At 36.2% G+C, this 26,988-nt stretch overlaps 1 protein-coding gene across 4 annotated transcripts in view; it reads left to right on the top strand.

Moving 5' to 3' along the window:
• ABCB1 (ATP binding cassette subfamily B member 1) overlaps positions 1 to 26,988 on the top strand; it is a 107,831-nt gene that overhangs the window by 44,927 nt on the left and 35,916 nt on the right. For all 4 annotated transcript variants that reach the window (XM_021935309.2, XM_021935307.2, XM_009203505.4 and 1 more), the window contains 11 exons: positions 6,911 to 7,035; positions 13,732 to 13,903; positions 16,535 to 16,648; positions 16,797 to 16,907; positions 17,089 to 17,214; positions 17,332 to 17,535; positions 17,868 to 18,038; positions 21,207 to 21,368; positions 22,241 to 22,417; positions 23,017 to 23,163; positions 25,867 to 25,974. In XM_021935309.2, the coding sequence (XP_021791001.2) occupies positions 6,911 to 7,035; positions 13,732 to 13,903; positions 16,535 to 16,648; positions 16,797 to 16,907; positions 17,089 to 17,214; positions 17,332 to 17,535; positions 17,868 to 18,038; positions 21,207 to 21,368; positions 22,241 to 22,417; positions 23,017 to 23,163; positions 25,867 to 25,974 (1,617 nt within the window). The remainder of the gene's footprint in view (positions 1 to 6,910; positions 7,036 to 13,731; positions 13,904 to 16,534; positions 16,649 to 16,796; positions 16,908 to 17,088; positions 17,215 to 17,331; positions 17,536 to 17,867; positions 18,039 to 21,206; positions 21,369 to 22,240; positions 22,418 to 23,016; positions 23,164 to 25,866; positions 25,975 to 26,988) is intronic.

Genomic DNA, 26,988 nt, shown 5'->3' with positions numbered 1-26,988 from the left:
GTCTTCAAGAGACTCTTCTCACATGTAATGACAGCCACAGGTTCATGGTAAAGGGTTAGAGAAAGATCTGTCATGCAAATGGAAAACAAGCAGGGATTGCTATTCTTACATCAGATAAAATAGACTTTAAACCAGCAAGAGTTTAAAAAGGCAAAGAAGAGCATTACATAATGATAAAGGGTTCAACTCAACAATAAGACTTAACTATTCTAAATATATATGCACCTGATGTTGGAGCATCAAGATTCATGCGACGAGTACTTCTAGACCTGTGGAAAGACTTGAGACAGTCACACAATAATGGGGGGGAACTTCAACACCCCTTCTGAGAGCATTAGACAGATTGTCACAGCAGAAAACTAACAAAGAAATTCTAGACTTAAAGTCAACACTTGACCAGTTGGACCTACCTAATAGACATGTACAGAATACTCCACCCAACAACTACAGAGTATACATTCTTCTCATCTGCACATGGAACATACTCTAAGATTGACCACATGCTCGGCCATAAAGTAAGTCTCAATAAATTCAAAAAAATCTAAATCATGCCAAGCATATTTTCTGACCATACTGGAAAAAAATAGAAACTAATACCAAGAAGATTTCTTAAAACCAAAAAATTATGTGGAAATTAAACAACTTGCTCCTAAATGACTTTTGCATAAACAACAAAATTAAGACAGGTATCAAAAAATTCAATGAAAATAGACACGATGAACCAAAATCTATAATATGCAGTAAAAGCCATGTTAAGAGGAAAGTTTGTAGTGCTAAATGTCTACATCAAGAAATATCTGAAATTAGCAATCTAATGTTGCACCTAGGGGAACTAGAAAAATAAGAAAAAACTAACTGCAAAGATAGCAGAATAGAAATAACTAAAATCAAGTAGAAATGAATGAAATTGCTATGCAAAAATTCATACAAAGGATTAATGAACCTAAAAGTTGGTTCTTTGAAAGGATAAACAAGATTGATAGACTACTAAGTAGATTAACAAAGAAAAAAGAGAAGATCAACATAAGCACAATAAGAAATAAAAAGATGATATTTGAACTGATCTCAGAAATACAAAAGATCCTCAAAGACTATTATGAACACGTTTATGCATACAAACTAGAAAATCTAGAGGAAGTGGATAAATTTCTCCAAACACAAAACTTCCCAAGATTTAGTCAGGAAGATATTGAAACCCTGAATGGAGCAATAACAAGCTCTGAAATTGAATCAGTAATTAAAAACCTACCAACCAGAAAAAGCGCCTGTCCAAATGGATTCACAGCTGAGTTCTTCCAGTCAAACAAAAAGAGCTGGTGTCAATACTACTGAAACTCTTCCAAAATATCAACTAGAAGAGACTGTTCCCTAACTCATTTTACAAAGCCAGCATCATCCTGATACCAAAATCTAGCAAAGAAGCAATGGAAAAAAATAAAAAATAAAAAATAAAAAAGTACAGGCCAATATCCCTGATGAACATAGATGCAAAAGTCCTCAAAAACAAATACTAGCAAACCAAATCCATCAGTACAGCAAAAAGTTAATTCACCACGATCAAGTAGTTCATTCCTAGGATGCAAAGTTGATTCAACATATGCAAATTAATAAATATGATTTATTAAATAAACAGAATTAAAAACAATAAAAGATCATCTCAGTAGATGCAGAAAAAGCTTTCTGTAAAATCTAATATCCCTTCATATTAAAAAACCCTCAACAAACTAGGCGTTGAAGGAACATAACTCAAAATTTACTAAGAGCATCTATGGCAAACCTACATCCAGCATCATTCTGAATGGGCAAAAACTAGAAGCATTCCTGTTGAGAGCTGGAAGAAGACAAGGATGCCCACTCTCACCTATTCAACATAGTACTGGAGGACCTAGCCAGAGCAACCAGGCAAGAGAAAGAAGTAAAAGGCATCCACATAGGAAAAGAAGAAGTCAAACTATATCTCTTCACTGATTATATAATTCTATACCTACAAAACCCTAAAAACTCATCCAAAGGCTCCTAGAACTGATAAAAAAAATTCAGTGAAGTTTCAGGATACAAAATTAATATACAAAAATCAATAACATGTCTGTACACCACTGGCATTCAAGCTGAGAGCCAAATAAGGAATCCAGTCCCAGTTACAATAGCCACAACACAAAATGAAATATACATACAAAATAAAATACCTAAGGATATATGTAGCTAAGGAGATGAAAGGAGAACTACAAAATACTGCTTAAGGAAATCATAGATGACACAAATAGAAAAAATATTCTACGCTCATGGATGGGAATAATTAATAGCATTAAAATGGCCATACTTCCCAAATGAATCTACAGATTCAACATTATTCCTCTGAAACTACCAATGTAATTTTTTACATAATTAGAAAAAACTATTCTAAAATTCATATGGAACCAAAATAGAGACTGAATAACCAAAGCAATCCTAAAGAAATAAAATGAAGCCAGAGGCATCACATTATCCAGTTTCAAACTATATTACAAAACTGTAGTAACTGAAATAGCATGGTACCAGTACAAAAAGAGACATATAGACCAATGAAACACAATAGAGAATCCAGAAATAAAGCCACACACCTACAACTATCTGATCTTTGACAAAGCTTACATAAATAAGCAATGAGGAAAAGACTATCTATTAAATAAATGTTGCTGGAAAAACTGGCTATCTATAGGTGCAAGAATGAATCTGTACCTTTACCTATCACCATATACAAAAAATAATGCAAGGTGGATTAAACATCATGACCAAGTGGGACTCATTTCAACTGTAAAATGCTGGCTCAGTATTTGAAAATTGATCATTTTTCACATCATTTACCACACGAACAAGCCAAAGAAGAAAAACCATATGATCATATAGATTGACGTAGAAGAAACATTTGAGAATATCTAACACCCACTGATAATAACAGTTCTCAGCAAGTTAAGAATAGAGGAATGTTACCTCAACTCTGTAAAGATCATCTACAAAAACCCTTTGGCTGATATCATGATTAATGGTGAAAGACTGCTTTCCTCTAAGATCAGGAATAAAACAAATTAGCTCTTACCACTCTTTTTAATCAAAACACTGAAACTTCTAACCATCACAATAAGGCAAGAAAAAGAAATGAAAGGCATATAGATTGGAAAGGAAGAAAGAAAAGCATATCTATTTATTGACAACATGATTTTGTATGTAGAAAATCCCAAGGAATCTACAAAAATTCTCCCAGCTGAGTTTGGAAAAGTCACAGGATACCAGATCCATTGGATTTTTACATACCAAAAATAATGCAGAAGCCAAAATCTAAAATATTATACCATTTATAGTCACTCAAAATAAAATTAAACACTTTGATAAACACTTAGCAAAACATATACAGGAAGGACATTCTGTCTGACAAATAGTGCCAGAGAAGAAGAAAAAGAAAAGGAGAAGGAGAAAGAGGAAGAGAAAGAGAAGAAGGAGAAGGAGAAGGAAGAAGAAGGAAAAAAGAAGAACAAAGAGGAGGAGGAGGAGGAAGAGGCAGGGGAAGGAAGAGGAAGAAGCTCAACCTAAACCTGACACTGTATATAAAAATTAACTCAAAATGGATCATGGACTTAAATGTAAAATGTAAAGCTATAACACTTTTAGGGAAAAAAAAATAGGAAGAAATCTTTGGAACTATGCCTGGGCAGAGTTCTTAGACTTGACACCAAAAGCATAATCGTTAAAAGTAAAAATTGATAAATTATACTTCATAAAAATAAAAAAATTTACTCTGTAAAGCCCATATTAATAGAATGAAAAGACAAGCTGCAGAGAAATAATTATATGCAAACCACATACCTGACAAAGAACTATTATCTAGAATATATAAATAAAACTCAAAACTCAATATAAGTAGAGACATTTCAGTAAAGAAGATACACAGATGTCAAGTAAGCACATGAAAAGTGATTCAGCACCATTGGCCATCAATGAAATTTACATTAAACCCCAATGAGGTATCACAATGCATTTATCAGAATGGCTAAAATGAAAAACAGTGAGACTTAAATGCTGGAGAGAATGTAGAGAAACTGGATCACTCATAGATTGCAGATGGGAGTGTAAAATGGTACAGCCACTCTGGAAAATAGTTTTCCAGTTTCTTATAAAACTAAACATACAATTGCCATACAATCCAGCAACTGCACTTGTGGGCATTTATCTGAGAGAAAAAGATTATGTTTACATAAAAACCTGTATACAAAAGATTATAGCAGCTTTTTTCATCATAGCCCCAAATTGGAAACAGTCCAGATCTCTTTCAACAGGTAAATAAATGGTTAAACAAACTGTAGTGCTTCCATACCATGGAATTCTAACCAATGATGAAAAGGAAAGCGCTATTGATACATGCAGCAATCCGGATGAATCTCTAGAGAATTATGCTGTGTGGAAAAAACCAATTCCAAAAGGTTCTATACCACATGGTTCCATTTATATAACATTCTTGAGATGACAGAATTATAAAGATGACAACAAATTAGTGGTTGCTAGGAAGTAAAAGTGATGGGGAACAGGAGGAGAAGCAAGGGGTAGGGATAGGGGCAGCTGTGGTTATAAAAGGTAGCCTGAGGGATCCTTGTGACTGAATTGTTCTGCATCATGACTGTGTCTCATACAGCCATGTCCAGCTAGTTTTTAATTTTTTTGTAGAGATGGGGTCACCATGTGTTGCCCAGGCTGGTCTTGAACTCTTGGTCTCAAGTGATCCTCCCACTTAGCACCCCAAAGTGCTGGGACTATCGAACTATAGGTATGAGTGATCACGCCTGGCCTTTTCATATCCATGATAATAGGATAGGTTAGAGGGCCTTTTTTTTTCCCCTCTTCACAGACATGATCTCTTGAAAAACACAACACTTAATGAAGGTTCTACCATCCTTTTGTCTGCTTATAATGATGGAAGGTCATAGAAGGAAAAGGGAGCTAGATTTGTAGAATTCATTGTGGTATTTGATATATTAACAATAAATTAAAATAACATTAAAAAAAACACTCCTAACTTTAAAGTATTTCTTTGAAGTATCACTTTGAAGTGATCTTCCTATTGTTGGTTTGTCTCCATTGTGGGCAATTGTTGTGGCACCATGAGGTTTCAGAAGGAGCAGAAAAACATTCCTAAAGCATGTTGTATGAGCCTCCTCTATTTTGCAGAAGTTTGTTCAGGGATGGTGCTGGCCACCCTATCTCAGACCTCCTACCATGAATGGTTCTGCAAATGTGGTGGGACAGCCCCAGGAAGATTGCTTTGAGAAGTCAGGAATGTCTAGTGAATCAATGGAACATTATTTTGGGTACTAAAGAGGTTAGATATGTCCAGCACAATGTCTGCACTTAGAACATAACTAATCAACGTTCATTTGCCTTCATCCACCCATTCCTCTAGCTCTCATAGCTCCTTTCACTTTCACACACAGGAAAGGGAGAAATCCACTGTTAAAACCCAAACAACTTTGAGTGTTTTATGCAAAGAAGGGGTAGACCAATGTTGCTTACATAAATGAGTCCACAAGTGCGTGTGAATTTTTTATTGAAAGAATATAATTCTATTTAATCAGAATTTTTTAAATAAATTGGTTTTGTGAAATTTTGGGGGAGGGGTGGGGAGGACAGGGTCTCACTCTGTTGCCCAGGCTGGACTGCAGTGGCGCAACCACTGCTCACTGCAGCCTTGACCTCCTAGGCTAGCTAAAATTTAGCTAGCCTAGGAGGCTAGGTCGAGGCCTGCAGCCTTGACCTCCACACCTAGCTAAATTTTAAATTTTTTGTAGAGGCGGGGTCTTGCCATGTTGCCCAGATTGGTCTAGAATTCCTGGGTTCAAGCAATTCTTCGTCTTTGGCATCCTAAAATGTTGGGATTACAGGTATGAGCCACCACACCTGGCCTGTAATGTGTAATCTTTATTTAGGTAGTTGACCACTTCAGCATTCTAGGTGCGATAACCTTAGTCCTTTTCCCATTGCAATTTATCCAGCTTTCTATAATAGGACCCTCTGGGACACAAATTCATGCGTCAGTTGCTGGTTTCATTGAGGGGTTTCCTACAGTGGCTGTTAATTCAGACTATGAAACCTTATGGACTCAGGCTTGAATCCTGGATATTACACTTAGTAAATTATTTAACTTTTTCATGCTTCCATATCCTCATATGTAAAGTGGAAGAAATAATAGCCACTTCACTATGCAATTGAGAAGAATTAATGAGCTTCTGTGTATATAAAGTATCCACTACTGTTCCATCCACAGAATAAATGGTCAGGAAGCAAACAGAAGGATCAAAGAGTATCCACAAAACAAAGACCTCCCTGGGTGGCTAAATGTATTGCTTTGCCCAAGAGCACCAACAGAGGAAACTCTTTGGCATGGACCTCCTTGAAGTCAGTCACCATATGTACTTGGTTCTCTGAATTCTTTTGGCCTCCCACTTTGACACTTCTGAACCAGAGAACCATTAGCAATTGCTGTGTTGAACGCATGCCATATTTTCTTGACATAATGTCTGTTTTCTATATTTGTTTATAATTATAATGTAGTATAGACTTTCTTTTCTGAAATTTATCATCTTCTAAAAGTTCTAGTTATATTTCTTTAAATGAGGATCTATGAGGTTTTCAATGGGAAAAGAAAATTTTCAATTAATATAATTTATTATATACCATCTCAGTCCAAAAAGAATTTGGGGCAGCTTACAAAGTGAATATAGATACTAAGAAATAGAACATGATAACCAAAGGCAAGTAAAAGACAGATTTTGTCCTACACATACATTAATGTATAGGCAGCACTTATGTATACATTTATTTTTACTTTACAAAAGATAAAATTAACGTGTTTTTTTCCATGATCCAAAATTGTATTTTTAAACAGATACTGTCTTCATTTACTGATAAAGAACTCTTAGCTTATGCAAAAGCTGGAGCAGTAGCTGAAGAGGTCTTGGCAGCAATTAGAACTGTGATTGCATTTGGAGGACAAAAGAAAGAACTCGAAAGGTTTGAGTTTCTTTTTTAAATGGATACATATGTTAAATTCTGTCTTCTCATATGCCCTTCAGATTGATAGCATTAATTATAAGCATTTTCTCCCATATATATGTTTTCTGAAATAGCTTAATGGATATATTACAGCATAACTAATATTTTGGAGAAGTTGTGATTCTAATTGTACTTTTCTTTTATCTGCTAATTCAAAGAGTTTCTAGATGGGCAATAACATAAAAATAGTTTCCTAAGGCTGAAATGTATTTTCTACCTCTGATTTTTTTTCCTCTATCAAGTTAATTAGTGATTCTCTAAGATTGACTGAGTATTTTGTATAAGATCTGTGGGGACATTTTAATCTGTGGTTCATTTTCTTTTCTGCCCAGGCCCCTACTCAGTTGACATATGCTACATGATTTGGAAGATAAAAATATAATCAAAAAGCACTTATGTGTACAAAAGTTCAAAATCTTTTATATTATATGTTTAGTATTATGCTTGCAACTCTTCCCTTTTATTAGATTTCTGAGAGCATAGATGGTAATTTATTGAAATTTATAATATAAATCAGATTACTGATTTCTAAGCAGCAACAGATTTTATTTAAAATTGAATATAAATTATAATATTCTGATGCTATAACATTTCAATCTTATGAATATATATATATTTGAAAGTATGAAAAAGTAAACTATTGGTTAAGGAGGTTATACATTGTGTGGTACAGCCATAAAGAAAACCGAGGGAATTTTCAGAAATCAGAATAGTGGTTAGCTCTGGGGAAGATGAGAAGTTGTGTGAGGAGAGGCAAACACACAGTAGGGGATTCTGTGGTTCTGGCAGTGTTCTGTTTCTTGATCTCAGGTGTACTTACATGAGTATTCACTGCATAATTTTTTTTAACTGTGCATATGTGTTTGGAGTACTCTTGTTCATATGGTATATTCACACATATAAAGATATGTCCTCTCAGAATAATTTATAATGGTTAAGTGCCATAGTTCAAAGGAAAGCAGTATCTATGTTCCATTTTGATTTTTGCTAAAGTCTTTGCTTTTGATTATAATATGTCTGGCTAATAAAATGAGGGGTCCTGCTTAATGACTGAGCAAATGTTCAATGAAATAAAGCCCCGGCTCTCATGGAGCTTAAATTCTAATGGGGGTGGGTAAGGTTACAAACAACCACAAATAATCAAATAGTTAATACACCAGTTGGGGTAAATATTATTTGGGGAAATAAAATAAGAGAATCATGAGGATACTATTTAGATAAGTGATTCAGAAAAATATTTTTTGATTAGCTGCTATTTGAGCAGAGACATAATGAAGTTTCGAGTTTGGAATTTTTTCCAGTTTTCCTCAGATAAAAGGTGGACCAGAAAAATAATATGCCCAACAGCCCAGCAGCGTTGGAAGACAGACAAAACTTAACAGCTTCTTCCTGGTTCTCAGCTGGGGGAAAACATCTCCCTATAGAAGTTAGATTCTCAGGCCTGGCTGCTATCTGCAATTGGGGTCTGAATTTATACTGCTCTGTGGACTAGGAAACAATCTCTCTCCAAAGCTGAGGGTTTCACATTAAAAATGAATCCTAATCCAGTCATACCAGAGTATCTGGTAGAAGAAATACAAAATTATTGAAAATTAAAGAACTAAACATCTAAATCAAGAAGTTAGAGAGAGAACAATAAAATATTAGAAGGAAATAATAAGGGTAAGAGCAAAAATTAATTTAATAGAAAATAAAGGCAAAAGAGTAGAAGATTGACAAATCCATAAACTAATTCTTTAAAAAGACTTATAAATAACTATCTTATATGTTTAATCAGGAACAAAAAAAGAATGAATAGGGAAAACTTGTAACAGATTTAAAAATCTATTTTTAAATTACAGCTTTATACCAATAAATTTTAAAACCCTCATGATATAGACAATATGCTAGAAAAATGTAGGTTAAAATCCTCATGTAAGAAGAAGAAAATCTGAGTAAACCCATAATCATTAAAAGAATTGAATTCAAAGTTAAAAGTCTCCATTTTCCACTACTTCTCTCCCGCAAGTAGAAACCACAAGTCTGGATAATTTTGTAGGAAAGTTCTACCACAACTTCAAGAAAGAGATAACCCTATCTTACATAAATTGTTGTAGAAAATGGAAAAAAAGTTGTGAGTTCATTTTATGGGGCTAGTGTAACTTTGATACTACAACCAGGCAGGTATAATATGAGAAAGGAAAACTAAATGTTTTTCTAACTGAAAAAACAGTTTCACCTAAAACATAGATGCAGAAATTATAAATAAATAAATTACTAGCTAAATAAATCCATGTGAAAAATACCAAATTGAAAACATCCTGAACATGCTGGCTTTGTCCTACGATTGCAAAGATGGTTTTAACTTTAGGAAATCTGTTAATATAATTAACCATATTAATAGATTAAAAGAAAAACCTTTGTTTTGATATAAGGGGAAAAGCATTAATTGTATATGATTCATGACAAAAACTCATAAAACTAGGAATAAGAAACAACCTTCTTAATTATTAGAGACCCACAGGAAACATTTAGTGGTGAAACATTAAAAACATTTTAACACTTAAAATAATGAATGAAATAAATACTTACAATTTTGTCTGTCAATTAAAAAAATAAAAAAAAAATGAGGCAAGTGTGTTTGATAGTATCATTTCTATGTACTGTTGTACTAGTACTAGATAATAAGACCAATAGAACAAATAAGAGTAAGAATGAAAAAAAGAAAACAAAAAAAGAAAAGCAATAAGGATTGGAAAACAGGAAGCAAACTGTCATTATTCACAGATGATAAGATTGTCTACACAGAAATTCCAGTAGGTTTTATAAGCTAACAAAATACAATAAGATCTCTGGGTACCTATCATTATTCAGAATAAATGGCATTCCTGTAAATCAGGAATGAACAATTAGAAAATATACAGTATTTCATCCATTCAGAATGAATCCGTCATCTCTGACGTTGAAATAAACCTACCAGTCAGTGCCATCTTACATTTGCTATGGATCTGGGTTGAAGTCCAATTCTTTCAGGCAGGATTTGTGTTTGCTTCTGTGATTCACCAAGGGCACTGCTAACCTGAGACCACCTTACATTAAATTCTGTGTCTAGCTGTTTTTGGACCACACTGGTAGTGTGAATTCATACTCAGACCTGACTGACATAAGATTACAAACTGATGGCCTGATGTCCTTGCCAGGTTGGCCATTTCTTAAATGTTTATTTATTAGACAAATTGCTTCAGCACCTACAACATGCCAGGCACTGTGCTAGGTTCTAGGTTTTCCTTTTCTTTTCCTTTTTATTCTATAAAGGTCTAAACAAAGCTAGGGCTCTAGGTTTTCAGCTGTGAATCAGAAACAGAGGATATTGTGTGATCAGTCAAAATAGTAAGATGGATAAAAATGGAAGGAATAGAGAAAGGAGGAATAAATATAAAATTTAAAATATTGATTTAAAAATGTGATCTGAAAGAATCAAAGTGAGTAATGATGATGACGGGGAGGGCAAGTTAACTTTAAATATGGTAGTTGGGGCAGGCATCTCTGAGGAAGTTACATCTCAGCTGGGACCTGAGGGATGAGAAAAAGCATGCCATGGTGGGGAGAGAGATGGGATGGGTTGGAAGAAGAGTCTTCCAAATTTCCTGGGGTGGCCAAGACTTTAGTATGTTCTAGGAAACATCATAAGGCTTGCATGACTGAAGCTTAGTTGAGTGAGGGGAGATTGGGGTGGGCAGGGGCCAGAATGTGGGGATGGTGGGCCATAATGAAGAGTTAGGATTGTATTCCAATGGCACAAGGGAGTGGTTGAGGGTGTTAAATAGAGGAATGACTATCCACATTATGTTTTCAGATTGTTTCTTTGCCTGTAATGGGTCTCATGAATGGATGTGAGAGTCAAAGAGTAGAATCAGGGAGACCAGTGGGGAGGCTGGCAGAGTGGTCCAGACCAGAGCATCTCCCTGATCTGGATCAGAGGCAGGAGACGGGTGACGGGTACCTAGATTTGGGATATAATTTGGAAGTAGAATTGATGACTCTTCTTAGACCAAACATAATCAGTTTTCATTCCTGTTCTCCTTCCCTTCTCTGCTTCTACATAAAGTAATCGAGGTGTTAATCTGGCTTTCTCTTCAAATTATCAGTGCAGGAGGGAAGCTGGCTCTCTTTGAATGGAAATTTAACCAGAAGTTAAAATAAATTCCATTCAATTGTATAGAATAGTTTTGTTCTTTTTCATTTAAAAATATTTTTCTCTCTTTTATGTGTCTTGAAAATATATTTATCTATTAGTATTCATTTCTGTTTGCTTAATCAAAATTGTTCCTTACTCTCATAAGTAGTTACTTGCATTATTGATAAATATTTTTATAATATTTAAGATGAGTCATATTTCCTACATACCAATGGTTTTGTTATATAACTGTAGTCTCTTTTAGTCACTCCTACTTTCATGATCATTTCTGTACTAAAGCTTTTGATGAATGGATTATTTTAATATCTGGTTTTATATATGGCATTTGTATTGAAAAACAACAAACAGCTTATGGAAAAGGAGTATTGTTTATGTCTCGTTTCCCTTTACCCCCTTCTTTCCTTTATTTCTCCTTTCTGATGTGTAAATGATTTTCCTCCTTGTGCTTCTGTGCAAATGTTTCCTCTGGCTGCATAGGACAACGTCAGACTGGTTTCTACATTAGTCTCGGTAAGCGAGAACTGAAATAAAGGAGATAACAGTGTAGTACATATGTATTAAATTTCCTTAAATGTACTCTTATGTAAGTTGTGCCGAGTGGTAGCATTCACCTCAGATCAACTCATAAAGTGAGAGATATGTATATGTCTGTGTGTTATGTGTGTGTGCATGTGTGTATACAAATCATTGAAATGTTTCTCAAAAATAATTTTTCTGTTCAGATGATAACTGGCAAGTTGAGGATTTACATTTTGGGGGGTAGAAACTAACGATGTGTTGATATGTTGTCACTATGAAGTTCTGTTTAAATTTCATCTTTAGTGAACACAGTAGTGATGTAAATTTCACTTGGCATACTTTTGTAACTCTGTAATGTACCTAGTTAAAGTAGTCATGAAAGCAAGAAATAATGCATGTTCATATCTGGACAGTGCTTGAACTCTGCTGTACATACTAATGGAACAAGTTCTCTAAAGGAAATTAATATAATACTGTATAATATTTATATAGTTGTGAATTTTATGGATCAAACACCTTAAAGTATGACTTTTATATGGAAGTAAGTTCCTTAATTTCAACAATTATTAGCTCCCTCTCTATCCAAGTTAATGCTCTAGGTTCTGCAGGGAGTTGTAATTAAGAAAATACAGACAGATTTAAGTCAATCTGTCCTGTTTCACTAATCCTTTTACCTTCGTTCTATATTTGCAAAATTTCCTATTTTCCTTTAACTCTGGGTTCCATTAGCTTATCTCCACAGCTATCTTCTTAAACAGAGTAGTCTTCTCTGTTCCTTTCAAATGAAGGTCGAGTTACAGACATCATCTTCTTTAGCTTTAACGTCAAAAATTGACCACTCTCTGAGGCTTTAAAAAATATTTGAATTATCAGTTGGGAATAACCTTTAGGTCATTAGAACTGGAGAAATAAAATCTGTCAGTGATTCCAACATTGTTTTTCGATGTTTTTCATTTGCTCGTTTTTGCTCCTTTTGTATGATTTCCTATATTTGCTCTAAGAAGTATTAATGGGTGCTCTCCAGCTTTGGTTAATGTAGGGTAGGCCTTTTGCTATGAATGGGTTCAGGGCTATAGATATGCTAAGAATTTAATTTTTCTCAGTCATTGAGTTAGCCAGAAGCCCTGGATGGCCCAAGCCACCAGGTCAGAGCCTATTAGTTCAGCAGCAGGCAGGTATGGCATGACAAGTGTTAGGAACATTAACAGAGGGAAGGACAAGTAGTCAATATGTAGAAAGGAGAAGGAAGAGAAGGAATGCTGATGAATAATTACGTGCTTTTATATACCTGTAAGCCAAATAATTTTTGTAGGTCAGTGATTTTTAAAATAAATGTCTACAGAAATAAGATAAATTGTACAGCTTTTTTAAATGTAAAAAGTATTACATGGCAATTCAGAATTCTCAAAATGCTCTCACACATGTAACCTCTCAGTTGGTCATTCCAACAGTCCTAGAGGAAGGCAGGACAGAGAGCAAACTGTCTCCAAACTTCCTTAATGTTCAGAGATTTAAATGACTGTCCCTTTTTTTTTTTTTTTAAAGCACTTTCTAACATTATCTCTCCATTTTATTACTTAATTAAAGAGGCATGCAGATTTTGAAGGGAAGACATAGGTTTTTCCATGGCTTCTACTTTGTTTTGTGTACGAAACAATATAAGTTCTAGAAGTTTGCTAAATATTGCTTCACGTATTTTGCTATTGCTAAAGCCAGAGTAGGAAATTTTAGAAGACTCCCCTACAAATAAGTTAATCTCTGTAAATTTCAGTTTCTTCTTCTGCAAAAAGAGAGTAAAACAGTACTACTATATAGGGTCAATGTATGAGCAGCAGGACAAAATGCATGTATATCACCACAACTGAGCACATCCTAGCCACTCTGTAACTATCGTGCTATTATTGACATGTTTTCATAAAGTGTATGAGTATATGTGATCATTTTTGTTTTTTTCCCAGGTACAACAAAAATTTAGAAGAAGCTAAAAGAATTGGGATAAAGAAAGCTATTACAGCCAATATTTCTATAGGTGCTGCTTTCCTGCTTATCTATGCATCTTATGCTCTGGCCTTCTGGTATGGGACCACCTTGGTCCTCTCAAAGGAATATTCTATTGGACAAGTACTCACTGTAAGTGGTTTATATTGAGAAATGAGCCATTATTATAAAATGCCAATGAAATCCAGTAATGTTGGCTTTACTTTAGAAGAACATATTTTGAACAACTATTGAATACTACAGACACATGCACTACTAGGTTAAAAAGTGGAAAAAAATTGGATGCATCCGACAACCAGTTTTTTGCTTGTTTGTTTTTGCAGATATATTGCACAATTTATCCTGTAGCCTAAATAATATTAATCTTAGCAATCTCAATAGCATGAACTTTTATTTGTTGAGATTATTTGTGCCAAACTTGATGCTAAACACTTCACTTTTATTTTCTGATTTACTATTCCCCAAAATGGCAAAATACACATTTTGACTTCTTTTCAAATTATTTCGAATGGCAGCTAATCCACCTCACAAATTATGGAAGTTGTTCCTCTTCCTAAAAGATTGCTTGGAAGTTTTCTGCATTATAGACCTTTGTGCAAGCACAGAAGTCTTGCCATTTAATGTTATCCTCTTTTATTTCAAAGACAATGAGATAATTTGCAAACCAAACTCAATTCATATCTGGATCTAATAAAATACACTGTTAGAAGAGTCACTTAGTTCCTTTTTCATAGGCCAAGCAGAAATAGATTGAGATAGTGAAAGATGATATTTTGTAGAGTCCCTTAAAACAATTCCCTTTTTCAGGAGCCACATTTGTAATATGGATGCAATAATTGCTTCTTTAGTTTTTTCAAATTTGCCTTATCCAACTTTGCTCAGTCAGGAATGGCTTTTCCCATAAAGTTTTTTTTTTTTTTTTTTTTTTTTTTTTTTTTTTTTTTTAGTGTAGTGATGCTGTGGGTGATCCTTGGTTATCATAACAGATGTTTTCCATTTAACTGTGATTGAGATGAGCAGTTTAAATCCAGTGTTCTCTGGGTATAAATATACCTCACAAACTGGAGGCATCCAGAATAGGGAGTGTGGGGTTTGATATCGGACCAAGTTGATTCAAATGGCAGCTGTGTCACTTTTTAGCTGTATGATTTAGGGCGGCCAGCTAAACTTTTCAAGCCTCTGCTACCTCTTCTGCCAAATGACATGACAGGAATGAGCCCTAACTTTCAGTGTTGTTTTGAGGACTAATTGAGATAATGAATATAGAATCACTTAGCAAAGTTCCTTCTGTGTAAATTATTGAGCAATATAATTCCATGTGATTTAGAAAAAATGAATAATGACATTAATTTTCATCAACCCCGAAGAGAAACACAGGTAAGTCTTTACCAATAAGAAACTGATTTGCACAAAACAAACAAACAACAAGGCCTAAAGAGAACACGGCCTTGTTGGAAAAAAGAGACAACCTGATAAAGGATCAATGCCTTAGGTGTGTGTGCTTTATAATTAACAAAAAACGTTCATACACCCTGTTTTATCATGATACAACATCTCTATGATTGCTGGGTAGGGGGAACAGATAGAATCTTGCCTGTTTTTGCAAATGAAGAAGTTGAAGCCAAAGATTCTAAGAGAATGGCCTAACAACATGTAACTAGTTAGTACCAATTTAGGATTCAGAACTGGGTCTTCTGACTCCTCTAATAGTGTTTATTTCCACTTTACCTTGCTGATGATCTAAATAAAAAAAATCTTAGACATTGAAGAAATAAAAAAAAATCCTATTATAATATTCTAGCCCTATAAAATTTAAATCATTATTTTATTGAGCAAGTAAGACTAATTCTGCATTCTAAATTGAAAAGTATTTAAACTTCTAAAATATTTTTAGTGTGGGCAACATAGTGAGATCTCATCTCTATAATTTTTTTTTTAATTAGCCAGGTATGGTAGCACTTGTCTATAGTCCCAGCTACTTCGGAGACTGAGATGGGAAGGTTGTCTGAACCCAAGAGGTTGAAGTTGCAGTGAACCAAGATTGCACCACTGCACTCCAGGCTGGGCAACAAAGCAAGACCTTGTCTTAAAATTTTTTTTGAAAAAATTGTTTTGCTATTTTTTAATTGACAAATCATAATTGCATTACACTTATGGAGTACAATTTGATGTTTATATATACACACACATACACACAAAATGTGGAGTGATCAGATCAAGCTAATTAACATATCCATCACCTCACTTGACACTTTTTGAGGTGACACATTTGAAATTTACTCTTGGCTGGGCGTGGTGGCCCATGCCCGTAATCCCAGCTCTTTTGGAGGCTGAGACAAGAGGATTGCTTGAGGCCAGGAGACCAGCCTGGGACACATAGCGAGACCCTGTCTCTAGAAAAAATAAAAAAAATTTATCAGATTTGATGATGCATGCTTGTAGTCCTAGCTATGTGGGAGACTGAGGCAGGAGGATTGCTTGAGCCCAGGAGGTAGAGGTTATAATGAGCTCTGATTGCACCACTGCACTCCATCCTGGGTGACACAGTGAGACCCTGTCTCTTAAAAAAAAAAAAAATGAAAAAAAGGAATTAAATGTACTGTTAGTTTCAAACTATTAAAATATTTTTAACACCTAATATTTATATGTTGCCTCACCATTTTAAATTTTAATTACCTATGTTAGAAGAAGACAGAAGAAGTATGAAAAAAAAATTGCTATCACTATCTAAGTAGCCTGATGTTTTTTCTTCACATTCCTCAGGTATTCTTTTCTGTATTAATTGGGGCTTTTAGTGTTGGACAGGCATCTCCAAGCATTGAAGCATTTGCAAATGCAAGAGGAGCAGCTTTTGAAATCTTCAAGATAATTGATAATGTAAGTCTGAGTTGGCCATTTATCCATCTGTCTAAAAGATTGTCCAGTTAAGAGTCAATTTCTTTGTCACTTTATCCAGCTTTCCACAAAATATCACTAAAAGTAGTTATTGTAACCTAGTAATCTCTTAAAATTTGATTCTGTTTAGAAGCCAAGTATTGACAGCTATTCGAAGAGTGGGCACAAACCAGATAATATTAAGGGAAATTTGGAATTCAGAAATGTTCACTTCAGTTACCCATCTCGAAAAGAAGTTAAGGTACAGTGATAAATGATTAATCAACAATTAAACTATTGAATGAAAAGTTTCTGATGTTTTCTTGTAGAGATTATTTTTTTAAAAGTGCATGTGTATTTAAACCTAGTATTGAACGGTCAGTTCCTATACCCTGTGTCTGTGAATTGCCTTGATTTTTTTTTTTTTCCACTCGTCCTGGTAGATCTTGAAGGGCCTGAACCTGAAGGTGCAGAGCGGGCAGACGGTGGCCCTGGTTGGAAACAGCGGCTGTGGGAAGAGCACAACGGTCCAGCTGATGCAGAGGCTTTATGACCCCACAGAGGGCATGGTGAGATGACCCATGCTGAGCTAGACCCTGCGGTGATCAGCCGTCACATTGCACATCTTTCTGATGTTACCCTTTCAACTACAAATGTATCAAAGTCACACTTACTTTTTATTCCAGGTCAGTGTTGATGGACAGGATATTAGGACCATAAACGTAAGGTTTCTACGGGAAATCATCGGTGTGGTGAGTCAGGAACCTGTATTGTTTGCCACCACGATAGCTGAAAACATTCGCTATGGTCGTGAAGATGTCACCATGGATGAGATTGAGAAAGCTGTCAAGGAAGCCAATGCCTATGACTTTATCATGAAACTGCCTCATGTAAGTTGTCCTTGCCCTTTGCCTTTCTAGAGGTGCAAAAAATAAAATGCGGGCCTACTACATAGGAAATTAGGAAACTACTATAAATCGGAGGAAGAGAAATCCTAAGAAGGGAAAATAAGATTACCTCAGATTTGAAAGTTCTAGCAGTATCAACTGGTCGTAGACACATTTTTAAAAACTGAGGTTGGTTATTGTGCTAAATAAGATTTAAAGAACTGGACCTGTATTACCTGTGAGACTTGGGTTGTGTATGGGATTCCTTACCAATTTAAAATATGAGCCGAGATAGCTTGTCCTTATGCTAAATAATCCTGGGTTTTCTGTGGTAGAAATTTGACACCCTGGTTGGAGAGAGAGGGGCCCAGCTGAGTGGTGGGCAGAAGCAGAGGATCGCCATTGCACGTGCCCTGGTTCGCAACCCCAAGATCCTCCTGCTGGACGAGGCCACGTCAGCCTTGGACACAGAAAGTGAAGCAGTGGTTCAGGTGGCTCTGGATAAGGTCAGTGAGGCTTAGTTCAAACCAACCTGATTTATAAGCGTAAGAATATTCTACTATTAATTCTTGTTAATATTGGTCTTAGAAAATGAAATTTCTGATAGCTTCTAGGTGATTCCTTCAGCTATTAAAATAAAAGCATTAGGCCTCTTTGAAATCTTTTTCTATTTGTTTGTTTTATTGTTCAATTTATACTTATTTCTCTGATCTTATTTTAAGTGATGATGAATAAATTTTCATCTAAAGACACTTGCTAATCTTTTAAATTAAAAAATAGAAATATAGATACCAGTGAAAATTCATCTTCATTGTGATCTTCAAAACTTGACTATGTGGATAACCCTGTTATTTAGGTTTTGAGAGTTTGTAATATTGCCAGGAAGAGAAAAATACAACCTGAAGGTTCACACATAATTTTCAAGACGTTGAATACCACTTGAAGACTCTGTGGGAAATAAGAAACTTCTTATTTCCAGGAGAGGGGCAGAGAGCCTGTGATACTGAAAACGTACCTAAGCCATGACATGTTATTGACTATCAACAGAATTTGACTGTCCTGCGATTCTGGAGTCCATATGACTCATTCATCAAATAGCATTTGAGTGTTTGCCCTGGGCCAGGCACTGTGTTTTTGATCTCCAGCATGTGATAGTAATGGAGATAATTCTGTGAGGACCGAGAATGTGGAGAATGAGACCTTATAACCAAAGGAGTTCCAAGTTGAGATGTCACAGTAGATTTCAAAGATGAACTCATATTTGTTTCAACTCTCCCTGTCTCTAATAAAACAACCCTTGAATGTTCCTTTAAACATCCTGTCAACGTGCTTAATAAATTTTTGAGGGAAGAAAAAAAGCAGCTTACTAAACATTCTGTGGACCAAAATAGAGGCAGATGGGATTGTGGCTACTTTCTCCCCGCTCATTTTGCTTAATCTGTGGTTTCACCTCTGTGTTTTTCTTTCTCCTTCCTTCCTTCCTTCCTTCCTTCCTTCCTTCCTTCCTTCCTTCCTTCCCTCCCTCCCTCCCTCACTCAGTCGCTCCCTCTCTTCCTCCTTCTTTTCTTTCTTTTCCTTTCCTCTCCATACCTTCCCTTCCCTCCCCTACTCCCCTCCCCTTCCCTTCTGTTTTTCTTTTCTTTTTCTTTTCATTTTTCTTCTCTTCTCTTCTCTCACTCTGTCACCAGACTGAAGTGCAGTGGCGCCATCATGGCCACTGCAGTCTCTGCTGCCCAGGCTCAAGTGATCCTTCCACCTCAGCCTCCCGAGTAGCTGGGACCACAGGTGTGTGCCACCATGCCAAGCTTTTTTTTTTTTTTTGAGATGGTGTCTTGCTCTGTCGCCCAGGCTGGAGTGCAGTGGGACAGTCTTGGCTCACTGCAGCCTCTGCCTCCCGGGTTCAAGTGATTCTCCTGCCTCAGCCTCCTGAGTAGCCGGGATTACAGGCATGCACCACCACACCTGGCTAATTTTTGTATTTTTAGTAAAGACAGGGTTTCATCATGTGGCCTACGCTGGTCTTGAACTCCTGACCTCAGGTGATCCACCTGCCTCGGCCTCCCAAAGTGCTGGGATTACAGACGTGAGCTACCGTGCCCAACCACCAGCTATTTTTTGATATATTTGTAGAGACAAGGTCTCACTATCTTGCCCAGACTGATCTCAGACTCCTGGGCTCAAGCAGTCCTCCCGCCTTAGCCTCCCAAAGTGCCAGAATTACAGGTGTGACCCACTGCTTATTGGTTTGCTTATCTGTGTTTCCTCATTAATCTATAGTGAAATTGTGTATTAAATTATAAATAAAAACAATTTTAAAACGTTATATTTTAAAATACTTTAGGGTGTAAATTTTGAGAGGAAATTCCACATACCCCCTTTTTCTTAAAAAGATACAAAGAATTGATCTATTTTCTTGTGTATTTTCTAGTTTCTACCACCTAATTTTTCTCTTGTGTATTTTTTCTTTTTGAAGTTTTTCACTTCTACTTATCCTATTGATCCTGAAAATGTTGTGTGTTGGTTTTGAGAATTGTATTGCTAGTTACTGGAGAGAAATATAGAGTAACAAAAATTATGAGCATTCGGAAAATTACAAAGGTTAGAGAAGTCTTAGATAAGGCCTGGATATCTGGCTCTGTTCCTTTGTGAAAAAAAAAGAGACTTACATGACTCTTCAATGTTTCCATAATTCTTCTACCTAGGAATAAGTATCACTTATTAAGCACTTACTGTGGATAAGGCATAATGTTGAGTACTTTATGTGCATTATTTTATTTAGTCATCACAACTACTCTAAGAAGTAAAGAGTATTATTATCCCCATTTTACATATGAATAAATTGAGCCTTACACAGGCTCCTTGGATAAAATATTTTATTGGATAAAATAAATTCATAAATTTATTTCAGGTTAGTGTGACACTGAGGTCTGGACTTTATTGCCTCACATTTATTGTCTGTCTTGTTCATCCAGGGGGTCATGGGGGATAGGATATTATGATTCCTAGGGCTGATTACTAGCTGGTGTGTACCAGTACAGCACAATGGCCTGTATTTGTTTTGATTGGCCAATGCCTGCGCTGTAGGAATTTGTTGGTTTGTACAGGCCCCTGATTATTTTATTTTTATTTTTATATATTTTTTTGAGACAGAGTCTCGCTCTGTTGCCCAGGCTGGAGTGCAGTGGCACGATTTTGGCTCACTACACGCTCCACCTCCCAAGTAGCTGGGACTACAGGAGCCCACCACCACGCCTGGCTAATTTTCTGTATTTTTAGTAGAGACGAGGTTTCACCGTGTTAGCCAGGATGGTCTCGATCTCCTGACCTTGTGATGCGCCTGCCTCGTCCTCCCAAAGTGCTGGGATTACAGGTGTGAGCTACTGTGCCAGGCCCAAGCCCCTGATTATTACTGCAAATTTATGCTAAATAAAATATTTGGGGGCTTACATAATATTAATATGTGTCTGGTATATTTGTGTTTTTATTTATTACAATAAAACATCATTTTAAACTATTATCAATTGTCTATACATTTATTGAAGTCAGAGGCTATCTTATATAGATTTGATGGTTTTACAATGCCCAGAGCATTGGTTCAGTAAATATATGTTGAATGGATAAGTTTCTTCATGTAATTGTTAATGTATTCAAAAACCAAATTTCTCTCTCTTTAGGCCAGAAAAGGTCGGACCACCATTGTGGTAGCTCATCGTTTGTCTACGGTTCGTAATGCCGACGTCATCGCTGGTTTCGATGATGGAGTCATTGTGGAGAAAGGAAATCATGATGAGCTCATGAAAGAGAAAGGCATTTACTTCAAACTTGTCACAATGCAGGTGTAGTTTAACTTTAGAATTTTCCTGTCATCTCAGTGATAAACTGATTTTGCATTTAATGCTAAAGATAAATATTATTTGATTTGATTATCTTGAAAAGTAGGAAACAACACTTGGGGGATTCAGAATGACACCATTGTTTAAGATTTTTTTTTTCTCTCTTGAAAGAGGGGAAAATAAAGAAGGATAAACAGGTAAAAAAATTAAAAGGTTTCAAGGTATCTATTATAGTAGTCAGTAGCCACATGTGCCTGTAGAGCATTTAAACAGTAGTGAATCTGAATTGGAATATTTTAAGTAGAGTGTGCACACCTTGTTCTGAAGACTTAGTGCAAAAAAATGCAAAATATCTCAATTTTTATATTGATTACATATTGGAATGATATCACAGGATATCAATAGTATATTGGATATATTAGATGAAATAAAATATATCATTAAAATTGATTTCACTTCTTTCTTTTTACATTTGTTAACATGGCTTCTAGAAAATTTAAAATAACATGGCTCACAGTATGGCTTGCACCATACTTCTGTTGACAGCACTGATCCAGAGTAAACTTGATTGAGTCAAAACACCCACAAAAAAGGGCATGAGAAGATACATGAAATGAATGCCAGTTTATTTCAGTGTATACAGTGGGAATTCTTCTTTGGTGGTTTTCATTTCCAAATGTCACACACATATATAGATACACACAGACACACACACACACACACACACACACACAAAACAACCCAGCAGATTAGCTTTATCCTTTTCTGCAGTTACTAAACAAATTACTGTTTTCCTTGATAACTGACATTCAGTGATTAGCTTTCATTGGTTAACACAGCCTAATGAGCTTATGCATATTTCTTGTTTATTTTAGACAGCAGGAAATGAAATTGAATTAGAAAATGCAGCTGATGAATCCAAAAGTGAAATTGATACCTTGGAAATGTCTTCACATGATTCAGGATCCAGTCTAATAAGAAAAAGATCCACTCGTAGGAGTGTCCGTGGATCACAAGGCCAAGACAGAAAGCTTAGTACCAAAGAGGCTCTGGTATGAAGGGGGATGCGGAGTTTGTTTTAATGTCACCAACTGTGATTCCCCTAGTTTGGTGGGCTAGGGCTATGTTAGGAGTGGGAACAAAAAAGGGCTATCCAGAATCCTCCTGTCCTATCCCCCAGAATGTTCCACAGGCCAGGATGTCAACATTTTAGAATCAGGTTAGAAATTTAAGAGTGTTAATTTATACAGTAGAATTTTTAGAGTTAAAATTTATAATGTAAAGAGACTATAGCGGGTCTTCAAATATCAAAGTTTCTATTCTGTTTATTCCTGCTTATAAATACTCTTGTCAGATTATTTACTTGTCAGATTATAAATACTCTTGTCAGAGTACCAAATAAAAGTTAAGTGTTTGTGGAAGCATCATTTATTTTTTAAAAAGTAAGGGAATATTGTAGCAACATTTGCCAGCATTTTTTTGAGGCTAAATAATAATCATTATGACATTTTTTGAAGCGAAATTGTCATCACTTATTCCTTTTTTAAGGAATAAGGATAGGATATATTCCTTTACAAATTTTTGTGCATATGCAAGAACTGTACATTATAAAAGTTTTTAACTAACTGTTGTAATAATTTGTGTTTCCTAGGATGAAAGTATACCTCCAGTTTCCTTTTGGAGGATTATGAAGCTAAATTTAACTGAGTGGCCTTATTTTGTTGTTGGTGTATTTTGTGCCATTATAAATGGAGGTCTGCAACCAGCATTTGCAGTAATATTTTCAAAGATTATAGGGGTAAGTGTGGTGCCCATTTGTGTGATTTACTTGTGAGTCCTGATGGAAGAATGAATGAATAAACTGTGTTTGAACTGGGATACATAAGCAACAAAATCCATTATCTTCTTATGAAACTAATTGTCTTGAAGATGTAAGAATGGAAGTCTGGTCTGTGATAGGAAAGCTAACTTTGTGAACCTTCCTTTGTTGTCACAGTTGGTTTCTAGCCCGGGCAACTAAGGACCAGCTTCCTGAAATAGTCAATGAAAGTGATGAGATGACTTTCTTATACCTGCCAACACTGGACTCTGAACAAACCTTGTGAATTCTCATTTCACCAATGTGCAAAGAGAGTTCCTCAAATGTTAGTCAGACTGGCTTGAGAATGCACTGTTCTCTAACGTACATATTTTCCAGGACATAAGTAGGCCTAGCATGCTACTTTTGAAAGATGTAATTTTCATCCCACTTGCTAAGATTAAAACAAATAGGAACAGCTTCCTAAAGATCGAGATTGACATATGTTGGTTCCACCTCATCTTAATGGTGGCATTTTCAGCAATAAAGTTACGATCTGAAAGGAATGCTCTCTGTTTAGTGACATATTTCCAAACATCAAGCTGAGGACACCCTTGCCATAACTGCTGAAAACATTGTGGAGAAAGAGATTGATCACCACAAGAAGCATAAGCTAAACACTGACTTTTGATTCTACAAAACATATATGACTATTCAGGTCTACCCATGCCTGGCTAGCTTATTTCAGTTTAATATATTCATTCATGAATTCATGTTTAATGATATTCATGTTTAATGTTAAATATATTTATTCAAGAATTTTTATTATTTTTTAAGTCTCGCTCACTCTCGCCCAGGCTAGAGTGCAGTGGCGCGATCTTGGCTCACTGCACCCTCTGCCTCCTGGGCTCAAGCAATTCTCCTGTCTCAGCCTCCTGTGTAGCTGGAATTACAGGCCTGCACCACCACACCTGGCTAAAATTTTTGTATTTTTAGTAGAGATAGGGCTTCACCATGTTGGCCAGGCTGGTCTCAAACTCCTAACCTCAAGTGATCCACCTGCCTCAGCCTCCCAAAGTAATGGGATTACAGGCATGAGCTGCCATGCCTGGCCTCTAGAATTATTTTTTGTGTCTTCTCTGTGCCAGATATTTTTCTAGTTGTTGAAAAAAAGTCTTAGAATGTGATCAAATGTCTGATTCTGTAGAGTATATGGTCCAGGGCAGGAGTCAGCAAACTTTTTCTATTAATAGTAAGATGGTAAATATTTTAGGCTTTGCACGCCACATGATTTCTGTTGCAAATACTCAACTCTCACCTAGTAGTACACAAGGACAATGTGGAAGTGAATGAACACGACTATGTTCCATTAAAACTTTATATAAACATTTGGCCAGTGGCCCATAGTTTGCTGATCCTTGCACTAACATATGTCTTACAGGTTTTTAGGGGATGGGGGGAGGGGTAGACTGTGGTGTCATCAAAGAAAAAAAAAAGGCAGTGGTTAAGTTAGGAATGGGTTTGGTTATAGCAAAACCTCAAGTTATGATTTTATACTTTTCTCATTCTTCATATAACAGTAAGTCTGGAGGTAAGTGTCCCAGGGCTGGGATATTAGCTCTTAGATATTGAGTAGGCAACCGGATATCTGCCTTATTGAAGATAGTGGGCTCTGCATCAGTTTGCTTGGATTTATATCCTTGAGTCATCCCTTGCTGGCTGTGTTAACTTGAGAAAATTAATTACCTTCTCTGTACTTCAGTTTCTATCTGTGTAAAACTGTGATGATAATAAATCATTCTCCATTCTGGAGATGGTTGCCAGGATTAGAGGAATACTATATATGAATTTGCTTAGAATAATGTCTGGCATAGAGTAAGAATTTAGTAGTTGTTATGATTTTTGTTGGACTGACTAGTCAAAAAATTATTTAATCTTTTCAAAAATCCTTTTTGTCGTTGTTGTTTGTCTGTTTTTTTATGAAAGGTAAAGTTGTCTGTCCTGGGCTAGGAATGTGCCTTACAAGACTGATTTTGGCCCATTGTGAAGGGAGATACGTGTTTTCTTTCCCTGAGGAGTGGTTATTCTCTGTGTTCCTTGAGTCCAAAACATCCCATTAGCGCTTATAACCATCTCTGGAAAACATTTCATGTATGGTGCTAGGTCAGGTAGCTGTAGTTTCCAACTGGCTCTTTAACTGGCCATCCTACCAAGAAGGCAGGCTCAAGGAAACTCCTTTCTTTTTGAAACTCCTTTCTTTTTGAAAGGCCTGGGCTGAGTGAATGACCACCGCTCTGTGGTTCACCAAAAAAACCACATCAGGTTTTCTCCAGACACCTCAGGACAGTTTGAAATGTCCAAATAGTAAAGCAATGAATTGCCGTAAATGTAGTTCCCACCAAGGGAAGAGGAGAGTATTTGTTCTGATTTCAGCTTTACACAGTTGAGGTGGCACTCATGACTCCAAGATGGAACCTGAGCAGAAAAAATATTGGATCAATTTATGAATGATAGACTTATCCTGGCCTCCACAGAAGGCAGAATGCAGACACCTGTAGGGCTGACAATAGGAAAGCCAACCCTGATTTCCAGTGTACTGTGGCTCTCCTGACCTCTGAATACTGGGCCAGATGGGAAATGGGTCAGGTCCAGGATGGGTTCTTCACTGATTGAACTAAAAATCCTTTAAATGTTTTCTTACAGATTTTTACAAGAAATGATGATGCCGAAACAAAACGACAGAATAGTAACTTGTTTTCACTATTGTTTCTAGTCCTTGGAATTATTTCTTTTATTACATTTTTCCTTCAGGTAAATGTCTCCATTTTCACTATATTCATTTTGAGAAATGCATCATTATTCAACTGGGGGGATTTATAAACATTGATGTAATTGGCCTTTTAGTAGAACTTTTCTATTAACATGGATACTAATAGCCAAGTTTTTCTGACATGGTGAAAAAAGATGTTTGCCTCCTCTGTCTCCCTTGCTTACCTTCTCCTCTCCACCCTCACCTCCCACAATGAAACCAGAGGGAAAAGAGTGTTTGGCCTAATATGATGACTGGAGGTGAAAGGCAGGGACTTAAAAGTGGAGTGTGGGGGAGCCCTGGATATAAGTTTGGATAGAAGTATTGCCAGTAAATGTAAATACTCAAATGTCTTCCCGTGTTCTAAAAGAAACAAAAAACATAAACCCCATAAACTGGTCACATGGGTTTAAAAAGGGTTTGAAGAGTTTATCACTCAACTCTTGTTCAAGAAGAAAGAACCATTTCAATGATGGAAGAATGTCAGTCCTCTAACAAAAAATGTAGGAAACATTTGTAAAGAGTCAGATTTTTACGGCTTGCAAAACATTTGGCTGAAATGAAATGGCAAGGAATTAAGTACTCTAAAAGTTTAGTATGAGGGCCTGGTGTGGTGACTTATGCCTGTAATCCCAGCACTTTGGGAGGCTGAGGCGAGTGGCTCACCTGAGGTCAGGAATTTGAGACCAGACTGGCCAACATGGCAAAATTCTGTCTCCATTAAAAATACAAAAATTAACTGTGTGTGGTGGTGTGCACCTGTAGTCTCAGCTACTCAGGAGGCTGAAGCAGGAAATGTCTCAGGAACCCAGGAGGCCAGGAGGCGGAGGTCGCTGTGAGCCATGATCGTGCCACTGCACTCCAGCCTGGGGAACAGAGTGAGTCCCAGCCTGGGGAACAGAGTGAGTCCCTGTCTCTAAATAAATAAATAAATAAATAAATAAATACCGTTTAGTATGATAAGACAGTGTTGGTTTTGGTTCAAGTGCTCCTTGTACCTGTTTCTGATTTTGTGT

Source organism: Papio anubis, chromosome 4, assembly GCF_008728515.1.
Source record: "Papio anubis isolate 15944 chromosome 4, Panubis1.0, whole genome shotgun sequence".
Taxonomy (NCBI): domain Eukaryota; kingdom Metazoa; phylum Chordata; class Mammalia; order Primates; family Cercopithecidae; genus Papio; species Papio anubis.
The sequence above is the reverse complement of the archived record's forward strand: the minus strand, read 5'-3'. Positions and strand labels throughout refer to the sequence as shown.